The 13,259-nt window shown below is 42.0% G+C and overlaps 1 protein-coding gene across 1 annotated transcript in view; it reads left to right on the top strand.

Moving 5' to 3' along the window:
* The first annotated feature begins 1,252 nt into the window (after positions 1–1,252).
* Positions 1,253–13,259, top strand: part of LOC139584482 (protein O-mannosyl-transferase TMTC2-like) — a 159,482-nt gene continuing 147,475 nt past the window's right edge. Inside the window, exon 1 of the mRNA XM_071416398.1 lies at positions 1,253–1,663. Coding sequence (XP_071272499.1) covers positions 1,581–1,663 — 83 coding nt within the window. The 5' untranslated portion in view covers positions 1,253–1,580. The remainder of the gene's footprint in view (positions 1,664–13,259) is intronic.

Raw genomic sequence — 13,259 nt, 5'->3', positions numbered from 1 at the left:
TAAAGACACCCCGCCTGCCTTGATTCATACTACATGAATGGATCTGTTATAGTGTGTTATAACCATGTAGTTATAGTAATAGGTCATTCAGATATTATACCTACTTCCCCTGGAAATATATTTTCCCCCCCAGGCGGTCATATTATTTCTCTGCCGTAGATTTCTTTAACACAATTTAACTTCAAATGATCTCATGAGGTAGCGGAATAAACTCCACTCCATGGTGAAGGAAGTTTCTGATGTCTGTGGTTGTATTTGATTCATGTTTATTGAAAAAGTATGGAAATAAAGAAAGGTACGCAAATACTGAGGACGAACACAGGTACAAGGTTGGCGTTTCATAATTTACATTTTTTAAAGTATTGATCTTGGGCGAATTGATGTAGTCGGAGCTAGATTCCACAAAGTCTTGTCTCTGCTCCACTCCGTTGGTGGAGTATTCTAATCAGGAACTTCGTTCAACATGGAGTGGAGTTTAGTCTGCTTAGAATATTGTTTGTTCTTTTTTTTATTGGACTATTTTTTCTGCCTCAGGTTTATTGCAATTTAAGTGGAGTGTTTTTCCTCTGAAGGCAAGCCTCAATGGAATATTTACTACAGGGTTAACGTGTTGTAACACTTTAGAGAAGACACCTGTCATTTCACATTCTCATTTCTGACATGCAATCCTTAGTCTCTAATCAAATGTCTGTTGATTGGTTATTTAAGAGTAATGAACAACAACCATTATGCCATTTCAGATTTTATAATCCAATAATCAACAGACATTTGAAGGCGGAATAACTAATATTTTGTATCCTTGTGGGTCAGTAGTTCTATTCAATTAGTTTAAATGATATTTATATTTAAAAAAGGGTTTCAGCAGACGGTAGATCAAACCTAGTGTTTGTATGCCTGGCGCAGTGTGGCCCTAACCAAGTACTGTTTATAGCCTACTGCTCGGTTTAAAACCAGATTATGCGACTATGCTGTGTATACAAAGATCTCCCCAGAGGGTGTAAAAAACACGCGCGACCGGTGTCACTGTTCCTTTAAACCAAGAATGCCATATTCACACTCATAATGGACTATATAATCACGGCTAGAATACATAAAGAAAGGCTATGGGGGATACCAGCGGTTCGCAATCAAGAGGTGTGCCATCACCATGCAGTCTAGCCTAATCCTCAAATCATTAGCATCCTTTCTTCTATTCACTGTTGGGAGGAGGGGCATCGCACATGCGCAGAATATCCTTTGAACCACACGCGGCTCAATCACGACGTTAATCCAGCGGACCACTCACTATGCATCATAGGAGCAGTCTTGTAGGAAAGGCGTGCAAATGCAGTCACAGAAACCGTAAATGCTGGCCGTTTTGTTCTATTTCGTGTCGGATCAAAACTGCCTTCCTCTAGCTCAAAATGGGTTAGAAGGAGGATGCCTGGATTATCCACTTTCAACACTTTGCGAGGATGGGGAATTGGAATTTCTGTTTTCGTAGAGACATCTTGACAAAGACGGAGAGAGAGAATAGAGATCGGATTTGAGATCTATCTCCACTGTTCTTCGTTTTCTTTTCTTGTTTTCTTTTTTGAGAAATGATTGCAGAATTCGTGTGCAGCGCTGTGGCTTTGGTCCTCTATGTCAACACTCTGGGCGCTGATTTCTGCTACGATGACAGGTACATGAATGAATGACAGATGACGCCCGCGTCCGATGGCATTGCTGTTCTGCCCATATTGTCATACAACACAATGGTTTTGCATAATGGTAGTTTATTGCTTTGCATAGTAAGAAACGTGTTCACATTTCTATACAACATTTCGCGGTAGCGTAAGGAATGGCGGGCGGAGGGAGGGTGACTTTTGTCAGCTCTGTGTTGGCGGCAAGGTCTTGGTAAACAGCAGGCAGAGCTTGCCAGTACACAGTGTCACTGCATAAAGTTTGAATCCTGAGACGATGATACATTATTGCAGGCGAAATTAACCCAACGCTACAAAATGATTACGGGAGTAATTTGATACATTGTATCCCATAATCACCATGTCCATGGCACAGCACTAAAATAAAACCGTTATCATGACCAAGTCTGTTCAAATTACGTGTGAACCAGTCGTATTTGTTAGGTGCTGTACCGTCCCGAGAAACAGGTGAATCATATTTTATGAATATCATTATTCTAACAGACAATAATGATTGATGATCCTAAACAAATTAAATAAGCCAACCCTGTTTTAAATAGGCAATAGGACATGTCTTAAAAACAGCGAGCTTTATTAGGCAGATTAAAACATCGATCAAATCTCAAGTAGTTCACGCTCCATGGAAAAGTAACGGTCTTAAAAGTGGAGATGCGTTCAGTTCAGTCCGTTGCCGTCTGGGCTGCACCGTGAAAATGTATTTGCCTCCAGGGAAATAATATTTCTCCCGGGCCTGAGAATGTATTGTGCCAAACAGATTTAAATACCTGTAAGGAATGAAGATCTTAACACAAAACCTTAGCACTTTTCTTTTACCAACTACTTACTGCTATAGACCTACTGCTGGGCATTTAACCCGCTATGGCATCAGTATAATAGCTTGGTTGATTTATTCATTGAATGATTAATCATTTAAATATAAGGTTTTAGCTTGTAATGCCTGATGTCTAAATGTACACCAAGTTTTTTAAACTACTCTGGTGGTCTATGATAAGTAAGTAATGCAGTGTACTACATAGGAGGCTTATACTGTAGTGCGGATGCCAATGTATTACACTTCAATCATTTGGTCAATAGCTTAACTGCTTATAAAAAGGTTTGATACATGCAGAATTAGAGCCATCATTGTTATGTATTTGGACAGCTATGCCCTATAGGAAATTAAGTTATTAGTATAAGTGCTACTGTTTCTATGGATGCATTGAGACCATTAAAATGTAGCCTGGGGATACTGTTCAGTGAGCGTAAATCTACTGCACTCATGCCAAGTGGTGTGATGTTTGTTTTTTTGTATGTTTTTTCCCCCACATACACCGGATAGGCACACTGAAATGTGTTGTTTTACAGGGTCAGCCATAGTAGTACGGCACCACTGGAGCGAATTAGGGTTAAGTGGCTTGCTCAAGGGCACATTGGCAGATTTTTCACCTTGTCGGCTCGGGTATTCGAACCAGCGGCCAAAGTTTCATTGTAATCTTATAGCCTACATTTTTGTGATGGAGTCATAAACTTATACAGGAGTATACGCCTTTGTACTTTGTGCTCAGGACACACCATCACTCATGTGACAGCAGCGGTGTTCAGTTCTCATAAATCTGCCCGGGAGTGGCTACAATGTGGAGAGGTTAAGGCTACCACTGACTGCTGCAAGACCACTGAGATGTGTCAGTGTACACATTCTACATTTCAGCCTCCAGGTTGTAGTGTGTGTGTGTGTAGCATGTGTGTGTGTGTAGCACGCACCCCCATGTGAATATAATATCCTCCATTTTAAACTAATGGCCATTGTAATAATAGTCTAACTTATGACAAACCCACTCGTTTACTGTGCTGAAGCCCAAACCATATCAACTGCTATTTGTTTCTGAGATATCACATACTAACTATCCTATCTGTTTTTAGCGCTGTCGTTTTGCTCAGACTTGTACAGTATGTAATTAGTAGTCATTAGTGAGGTGGTATCCTGACTTGTTAACATGTGATTTGCCTGGAGAAGAAGCAGATGTGGTATAATGATGGGGACAAGGGCTTAATGATGGCTGATATCATATGTGTGGATAAGAAGCTTCATCTTTATCAAACCATGAGCTCACTTTTTGGGGAGAACTGAATTTAAACCATAAACCTAAAAACTGTCTAATAAGGATCTTATCGGATTGGATACCACTCGTTAGAATAATATTTGAGGTAATTTCAATGCAAATCGGTTTGCACCTTCTAACATGACAATCTGTTATCTATACCTTTAGGCTACATGTAGTTGTGCACTAAACAACTGAATTTCTTAAATTATAAATTGCAAGGAATCAAATATGGATATTTTGTCTCAATGTGTAATACATCTTCCTCTCGAAATTCAGAAAGCAATTTTGTACACTAGTTGAGAAACTGCTTTGACTTAAATAATGTAATGATTTAAAGTTGAAATCCAATGTGGCAGTTGTGCATTGAGCATAGCCAGTAGCACCGAGGGTGGCTGACAGCCTGCCACATGAGGATTTCCCATGTTGCTCAGGAATACATCATTATACTGTTCTTGTTACTTTCAGTTGTATTCTTGAGAAAATAGAGCCTACAAGAATGGAGTGCTCTGCCTGCTTTAATGAATGTAGGGTTTGCTGAGTCAGATCTCAGTAGGACAAACCTGATGAAAGGTCTCTGGTTTTACTGGTTAATTTAAGTCACCTGCCACATACCAGTTGTTATTAATTGTAACTCGTCATGGTCTAAGTTAACAACACCGTAACTACACGTTTTGTGCAATGTGTTTGCTAGCCTAGCACCGAAGATAACTTTTCTATGGAGGAATGGAGGTGCCTCACAAGGCTTTCTTCTGTCAATGCTTTCACCACCACCACCACAACCAACTCCCTGCACAAACAGCCCAGCCTTGAGGAGTGGACAATTACTCCATTTTGTGATGTCAGAATTACTTCTGGGAGTTTTCCATCTGGGCACGGTCATCATTATCACACAGAGCCTTGACACCTGGATGACAACATAGTGAGTCATATGTCATACGTGTTGTTCATATCTCTGTCTATTGCTATAATCCTGAGACCTTTACCACGATAGGAGTGAATAGGTTTGTGTCAGGAGAAAAATATTGCCCAATTTCATTCTCTGAATTGCTATGAACCTGTCCAGATGCGATTGATGTATGACCCTGCAGAAAAAGAAAGGGTCTGCACTCTGCAGGTGTTGTGAACATGGCTAAGGCATTAGCTGCATCATCAGCATTATTGTTGGTGATTTGGATTTATGTTGCAAAAACATCCGTGATTTTGTTTGGATGGTACTGAACTGAATCAAAGGGAAATGTGGAGGACAGGAGTAGGAAAATACAGCTGTTCTCCTGCGTCAGCCCTGAGGGAGTTGATCAACTTAATGTCTTCTTAGAAAACAGATATAGAGATTTACATTTTTCAGAAGGCCTAGGCCTATACCTACATGCTCTTTTCTGAAATATTGTTGACAATTTCATGATGAAATGAGAGCATTGATCTGAAAGTACTATACCCTTATGGTACATAAGAGTTACAATATCACTATATTGTTTGAGTTACATTACCTTTGGAAAGTATTCAGACCCCGTGACTTGACCCCTTGACTTTTTCCCAAAAATGTTTACGTTACAGCCTTATTCTAAAATGGATCAAATTTAAAAAATCCTCAATCTACACACAATACCCTATAATGACTAAGAGAAAACAGGTTTTTAGACATTTCTGCAGAAAAAACTTATTTACATACACTACCGTTCAAAGGTTTGGGGTCACTTAGAATGTCGTTGGTTTTGAAACAAAAGCAATTTTTTTGTCCATTAAAATACCATCAAATTGATCAGAAATACAGTGGAGACATTGTTAATGTTGTAAATGACTATTGTAGCTGGAAACGGCTGATTTATGGAATATCTACATAGGCGTACAGAGGCCCATTATCAGCAACCATCACTCCTGTGTTCCAATGGCACGTTGTGTTAGCTAATCCAAGTTTATCATTTTAAAAGGCTAATTGATCATTAGAAAACCCTTTTGTAATTATGTTAGAACAGCTGAAAACTGTTGTTCTGATTAAAGAAGCAATAAAACTGTCCTTCTTTAGACTAGGTGAGTATCTGGAGCATCAGCATTTGTGAGTTCGATTACAGGCTCAAAATGTCCAGAAACAAATAACTTACTTCTGAAACTCGTCAGTCTATTCTTGTTCTGAGAAATGAAGGCTATTCCATGCGAGAAATTGCCAAGAAATTGAAGATCTCATACAAAGCTGTGTAATACTCCCGTCTCAGAACAGCGCAAACTGGCTCTAACCGGAATAGAAAAAGGAGTGGGAGGCCCCGGTGCACAACTGAGCAAGAGGACAAGTACATTAGAGTGTCTAGTTTGAGAAACAGATGCCTCACAAGTCCTCAACTGGAAGCTTCATTAAATAGTACCCGCAAAACACCAGTCTCAACATCAACAGTGAAGAGGCAGCTCCGGGATGCTGGCCCAACAATTTACTGAGCAAAGGGTCTGTTTTTCCTGTATTTGCTTTGTCATTATGGGGTATTGTGTGCAGATAGATGAGGGGAAAAAATATTTAATAAATTTAAGAATAAGGCTGTAACGTAACAAAATGTGGAAAAAGTCAAGGGGTATGAATACTTTCCGAATGCATTGTATCTCTTGTCATGGCTAGTATGAAATGCCTTGCTCTTCTTCAACAATGGCCAGGTCGCAGTTGTAAATGAGAACTTGTTCTCAACTAGCCTACCTGGTTAAATAAAGGTGAAATAAAAAATGCTGCATGGCACACATCCCTTTCTCAGCTACAATGTGATCTTGTTAGGATGGTGATATATATAAATGTGTGAATGACATACGTAGTTTGTTATTGAGGACAGAGCCTTCCTGAACGTTGCTGTGGCCTGACAGAGAGGGGAGGGGATGCAGTCAAAGCCTGTAGCACTGCAGTCGGATGATGTGGTCTGGGACTTGATGGCCAGAGCGCAAATGCTTCAGGTCATTGACACTCAAGGCTTCTTCGGTTGGGGAGAGGCAGTGGAATCCCGAAATTCCTAGACTTTTTTATGATAAAGTAGGGATATGTGGAATATAATTAGAATAATATTTTTACAGATATCAAGCACTGCTTAGAGGTAGGATTAATCATTTCCCCCCCAACATGTTGTTACTTAATGTTCAGTATGGATTCATGGTCCATAGTTCCTGCCTGCCCAGTAATCTGTTATAAATAAACCTTGACATTTACTGTATGTTCCCAGTCTTCCACGTATCGCATTAAGGAGTGGTTGAGTAGCTCAAACTGTATTGAATCACTTTGTTTGATGACACGTCTTTAAGTAGCTTTCTGTCAATTAACAACCTCTGCCTCTTATAGTGTAGTCAGAGTGCTGTGTGTGTTTAAAGTTTTATTGTCACGTGCACAAGTACAGTGAAATGCCTTCCCTGCTTGCTCTTTCCCAGCAATGCAGTAATCAGTATCAGTAGGACTATAAAAAAGGTAAAGTAGAACAAAAACACACCAGAAATAAGAAGAACACAAGAAAGTAAGTAAGCTATATACAGGGCCAGTTCCAGGGTCAGTAAGCTATATACAGGGGCAGTTCCAGGGTCAGTAAGCTATATACAGGGCCAGTTCCAGGGTCAGTAGCTATATACAGGGCCAGTTCCAGGGTCAGTAAGCTATATACAGGGCCAGTTCCAGGGTCAGTAGCTATATACAGGGCCAGTTCCAGGGTCAGTGGCTATATACAGGGCCAGTTCCAGGGTCAGTAGCTATATACAGGGCCAGTTCCAGGGTCAGTAGCTATATACAGGGCCAGTTACAGGGTCTGTAGCTATATACAGGGCCAGATTACAGGGTCAGTAGCTATATACAGGGCCAGTTTACAGGGTCAGTAGCTATATACAGGGCCAGTTCCAGGGTCAGTAGCTATATACAGGGTCAGTTCCAGGGTCAGTAGCTATATACAGGGTCAGTTCCAGGGTCAGTAGCTATATACAGGGTCAGTTCCAGGGTCAGTAAGCTATATACAGGGTCAGTTCCAGGGTATACAGGGCCAGTTCCAGGGTCAGTAAGCTATACACAGGGCCAGTTCCAGGGTCAGTAAGCTATACACAGGGGCAGTTCCAGGGTCAGTAAGCTATATACAGGGTCAGCAAGCTATATGCAGAGTCAGTTCTTGGGTCAGTAAGCTATGTACAGGGTCAGTTCCAGGGTCAGTAAGCTATACACAGGGCCAGGACCAGGGTCAGTAAGCTATATACAGGGTCAGTTCCAGGGTCAGTAAGCTATGTACAGGGTCAGTTCCAGGGTCAGTTCCAGGGTCAGTAAGCTATATACAGGGTCAGTTCCAGGGTCAGTAGCTATATACAGGGTCAGTTCTAGGGTCAGTAAGCTATGTACAGGGTCAGTTCCAGGGTCAGTTCCAGGGTCAGTAAGCTATATACAGGGTCAGTTCCAGGGTCAGTAGCTATATACAGGGTCAGTTCTAGGGTCAGTAAGCTATGTACAGGGTCAGTTCCAGGGTCAGTTTCAGGGTCAGTAAGCTATATACAGGGTCAGTTCTAGGGTCAGTAAGCTATGTACAGGGTCAGTTCCAGGGTCAGTTAAGCTATATACAGGGTCAGTTCCAGGGTCAGTAAGCTATATACAGGGTCAGTAAGCTATATGCAGGGTCAGTTCTGGGGTCAGTAAGCTATATACAAGGTCAGTTATAGGGTCAGTAAGCTATATACAGGGTCAGTTCCAGGGTCAGTAGGCTATATACAGGGTCAGCAAGCTATATGCAGGGTCAGTTCTAGGGTCAGTAAGCTATATACAGGGTCAGTTCTAGGGTCAGTAAGCTATATACAGGGCCAGTTCCAGGGTCAGTAGGCTATATACAGGGTCAGTTATAGGGTCAGTAAGCTATGTACAGGGTCAGTTCCAGGGTCAGTAAGCTATATACAGGGTCAGTTCCAGGGTCAGTAAGCTATATACAGGGTCAGCAAGCTATATGCAGGGTCAGTTCTAGGGTCAGTAAGCTATGTACAGGGTCAGTTCCAGGGTCAGTAAGCTATATACAGGGTCAGTTCCAGGGTCAGTAGCTATATACAGGGTCAGTTCCAGGGTCAGTAAGCTATATACAGGGTCAGTTCTAGGGTCAGTAAGCTATATACAGGGTCAGTTCTAGGGTCAGTAAGCTATGTACAGGATCAGTTCCAGGGTCAGTAAGCTATATACAGGGTCAGCAAGCTATATGCAGCGTCAGTTCTAGTGTCAGTAAGCTATGTACAGGGTCAGTTCCAGGGTCAGTAAGCTATATACAGGGTCAGTTCCAGGGTCAGTAGCTATATACAGGGTCAGTTCCAGGGTCAGTTCCAGGGTCAGTAAGCTATATACAGGGTCAGTTCTAGGGTCAGTAAGCTATATACAGGGTCAGTTCTAGGGTCAGTAAGCTATGTACAGGGTCAGTTCCAGGGTCAGTAAGCTATATACAGGGTCAGCAAGCTATATGCAGGGTCAGTTCTAGTGTCAGTAAGCTATGTACAGGGTCAGTTCCAGGGTCAGTAAGCTATATACAGGGTCAGTTCCAGGGTCAGTAGCTATATACAGGGTCAGTTCCAGGGTCAGTTCCAGGGTCAGTAAGCTATATACAGGGTCAGTTCTAGGGTCAGTAAGCTATATACAGGGTCAGTTCTAGGGTCAGTAAGCTATATACAGGGTCAGTAAGCTATGTACAGGGTCAGTTCCAGGGTCAGTTCTAGGGTCAGTAAGCTATATACAGGGTCAGTAAGCTATGTACAGGGTCAGTTCCAGGGTCAGTAAGCTATATACAGGGTCAGTTCCAGGGTCAGTAGCTATATACAGGGTCAGTTCCAGGGTCAGTAAGCTATGTACAGTTGTCTGTCCGTGTAAGGCTACCTGAGCCCTGTAAATAGCCTTGGCTGGCCCTGGTTGGTTTTCTGTGGTACTGCTGTCTGGGCTCTGCTCTGCTCCAGCCCTGCCTGTAGTGTCCACCCAGCCCAAGCACAACCCCGCCCCGGCTCAGCCCGCCCCAGCCCAACCCCAGCCCAGCCCAACCCCAGCCCGCCCCAGCCCCAGCGCTGTGGGAATGTAAAGAGCCCAAGAACCCAAGGGCGTCAACCTAACAGTCTGAGCATATCTCCCTCAGTCTCTCCCAGTGCTCTGTAATTAGTGGAAGCCTCCAGAGTGGGGTGGATACACGGACGGCAGACAAGGCATGCAAGACCTCCCGCTCTAATCTTCCGTCGGCCGCCGCCAGATGGTCACATTTGAGAAGCGTTGAGGGTTTTTCTCCCCTGTGCCCTCGGGTTTGAGGTGGAGTCAAGAGGAACATGTTCAGTGCAACCAGGATGGAGATGTCAGTGTTTGCCAGATGACAGATAGTCTGAGCGATGAAGCCATCTAAGAGGTCCATGTGAGAGGGGTCCTTTGTATTGTTCACACATTGACACCTGTTATTTTTCCATGTGCTTTGAGATTTCTTTGAATGCCATTGAGACTCTGAAGAGTTTTGAAATGTTCTCTTATTTCAGTGGTTTACCATACAATACAATGTCCTTCCATTCTATTATTAGGCCTATCTCTTGCGACTTCCAGTTATTGAGTTATGCAGTTATTGTTCCCTTAATGCAAATGCTTAGAAGTTGGTTTCAATTGTGATCAGACATAGGATTTGTCATCTACGGTCTAATAAGATCAGCACAGTTCTGATCAGTGATACATGGGTTGACTTCACTTCATAACTGTATTTTCCAGCAGACATGAACATGTTATTTTCACTCTCGCCACAAATGCGAGTCTAAAAAGCTTTCAGTATTTGTTGCTAAAAATACTATTAATAAGAGGTTTCAGTATGTTGTGCATTGCTTCAGTTTCCCACAAACCCACATAATTACTTGAAGCATTTTAGCCTTGGATACGATCAGTTCACTTTTAGGTCATGGGAAACAGTTGACTAGATACGATGCACATTTTTCGAACTGCCAATAACCACTGAATACGATTTGAGGAGACCTTGGTATTTCACGTGACAAACTGATTTAATTTAAAGGCACTGGCCCTCAGTCCACATTTCCTGAGCTGTGGTAGCAAGAATAGCTCAAATACCTGCAATGAGTTTCCATTGAAATTAACAATCGAATCGCATAAAATGTGGAAACATTTGCTCAATATTCCAAGTTTGAACATGAGAATGTGTTGTGTTGATGCACTTTGCAGCACATAATCAGGCTCAACATGGAATGACAGGAAAGGAGGGAGGGATTGGGGTTGCACGTCACACAGCAACACTGTTAACTAACTCAGGGGTATTTTTTACTGCCCTTCTTTTCTGGGTCACTGCCTCTCTCAGTGACTGTCAACATTATTACATGTGATGGCAGCTCCCACTGGGTGATCTGGTGTGACCCTGCCGCGCTGAGGAGAACTTTCTCAGTCATAATCCCTCTGAGCTCTCACTGTCGAAGCACTGCTTCAGGTGATCAAAACTGGATTTGGTAAGAAAAATCAAGGGTGTTGTGGAGAGTAATAACCTTTTGGGTTGGTATCTGCTCTGTAATAACATATTATATATTTTTACATAATTTCAAAGTTACATAATCCTCTGTAATCCTCTGCAACCTTACATATCCCAGTATCTCTACTTGCACATTCATCTTCTGCACATCACTCCAGTGTTTAATTGCTAAATTGTAATTACTTCACCACTACGCCCTATTTATTGTTTTACCTCCCTAATCTCACCTCATTTGCACACACTGTATATAGATTTTTTCTATTGTGTTATTGACTGTACTTTTGTTTATTCCATGTGTGACTCTGTGTTGTTGTTTGTGTCGCACTGCTTTGCTTTATCTTGGCCAGGTCGCAGTTGTAAATGAGAACTTGTTCTCAACTGGCCTACCTGGTTAAATAAAGGTGAAATAAAATAAAAAAATGTATCACTGTAGGTTAATTCAAAACAGTAGTGCAAAATGTCAAGTGCTTATCAATTGCAAGTAAATTATCTTTGGACTTTTAATTAATTATTGATGGCATTTAACATAATGAAGGTGTTCCAGAGATGCCAGCAGATAGCCATAACCACCATGGTCCAGATGGTGTCTAGACTTAGGTCTTAAGATAGAGGTCTTACCCTCCCTCTCTCTCCAGCTATTTGAGATGAGCTGCATCAGCATGGAGCAGGTCGAGAGGTTGAAGGGATCAAACTCCCCACGGCTTTGATTGTTGGAGCTGACTGGTATCGGCCATGGGAGAAATTGGATAGACTTGGCCCATTCTGCTGCCTCTGATTGCCTTGGCAGATGATTGTCATGTGTGAGTTGCAGTAGGAATAGAGTGAGTGTGGGTTGGCCTGATCAGTCACTGCCCACCAGTTCATGAAAGACCCTGTGCACAGACCGACAGCCTCACAGTAAGTGCTCCTAAATTAAGCAGGATGCTTTGTAATCGTCCTACAGGCACCCACAGAGATGAGAAATGGGCCGTATGTAGTTGTCAGGTTTACTGCTCTGTGGTGGACAGCATTAAAGATGAACTTGAAGCATGCTGCACAAGAGTTTAATCGGCGCCCTCTTTGCTTTTTTCCAATCTTTTTGCTGGCTATTTAATTATAGCCAACAGATTATCTCTCCAAATGTATCATGTGGTGCCCTCAATAGCCCCTTGACACACACACACACACACACACACACACACACACACACACACACACACACACACACACACACACACACACACACACACACACACACACACACACACACACACACACACACACACACACACACACACACACACACACACACAGACTACTCATAATCATCTTAGACACTTAAGATTGAACAGAAGATTTGATCAACCAGCACGGAAATCTTTCACGTGGGCAGCAGTGCATTGCAAAAAATGCAAGAGTGCGACACAGTAATGTGACTTAAGTAATTAAGCTGCCAAAAGAACACATGAAGCTTGTCTGGGTAAAAATCATGTTTTTGGAAAAGCTGCTTGGTCAAAGAGTAGAACCCTTGCAGCACACTCTCCACAATATCTGAAGGGAGGCCCCCCTCAGTAAAGGTTTGGTGTAGTGTAGGGATCATCAACTAGATTCAGTCGTGGGCTGATCTTTTCTTTAGCGGATGGTAAGGGGGTCGGAACATAATTGGAAATAATTTGTAGACTGCAAATTGACCACAAGAACCCCAAACAGATATAACATTTGACTAAAACATAATAATTTTAAACCTTGCTTACATTTGTATAGAATCACATATACAGTTGAAGTCGGAAGTTTACATACACTTAGGGTGCAGTCATTAAAACTCATTTTTCAAACACCCCACAAATTTCTTGATATCAAACTATAGTTTTGGCAAGTTGGTTAGGACATCTACTTTGTGCATGAAACAAGTACTTTTTCCAACAATTGTTTACAGATAGATTATTTCACTAATAATTCACTGTATCACAATTCCAGTGGGTCAGAAGTTAGCATACACTAAGTTGACTGTGCCTTTAAACAGTTTGGAAAATTCCAGGAAATTATGTCATGGCTTTAGAAGC

This window comes from Salvelinus alpinus, chromosome 9 (assembly GCF_045679555.1).
Source record: "Salvelinus alpinus chromosome 9, SLU_Salpinus.1, whole genome shotgun sequence".
Classification (NCBI taxonomy): Eukaryota; Metazoa; Chordata; class Actinopteri; order Salmoniformes; family Salmonidae; genus Salvelinus; species Salvelinus alpinus.
The sequence above is the reverse complement of the archived record's forward strand: the minus strand, read 5'-3'. Positions and strand labels throughout refer to the sequence as shown.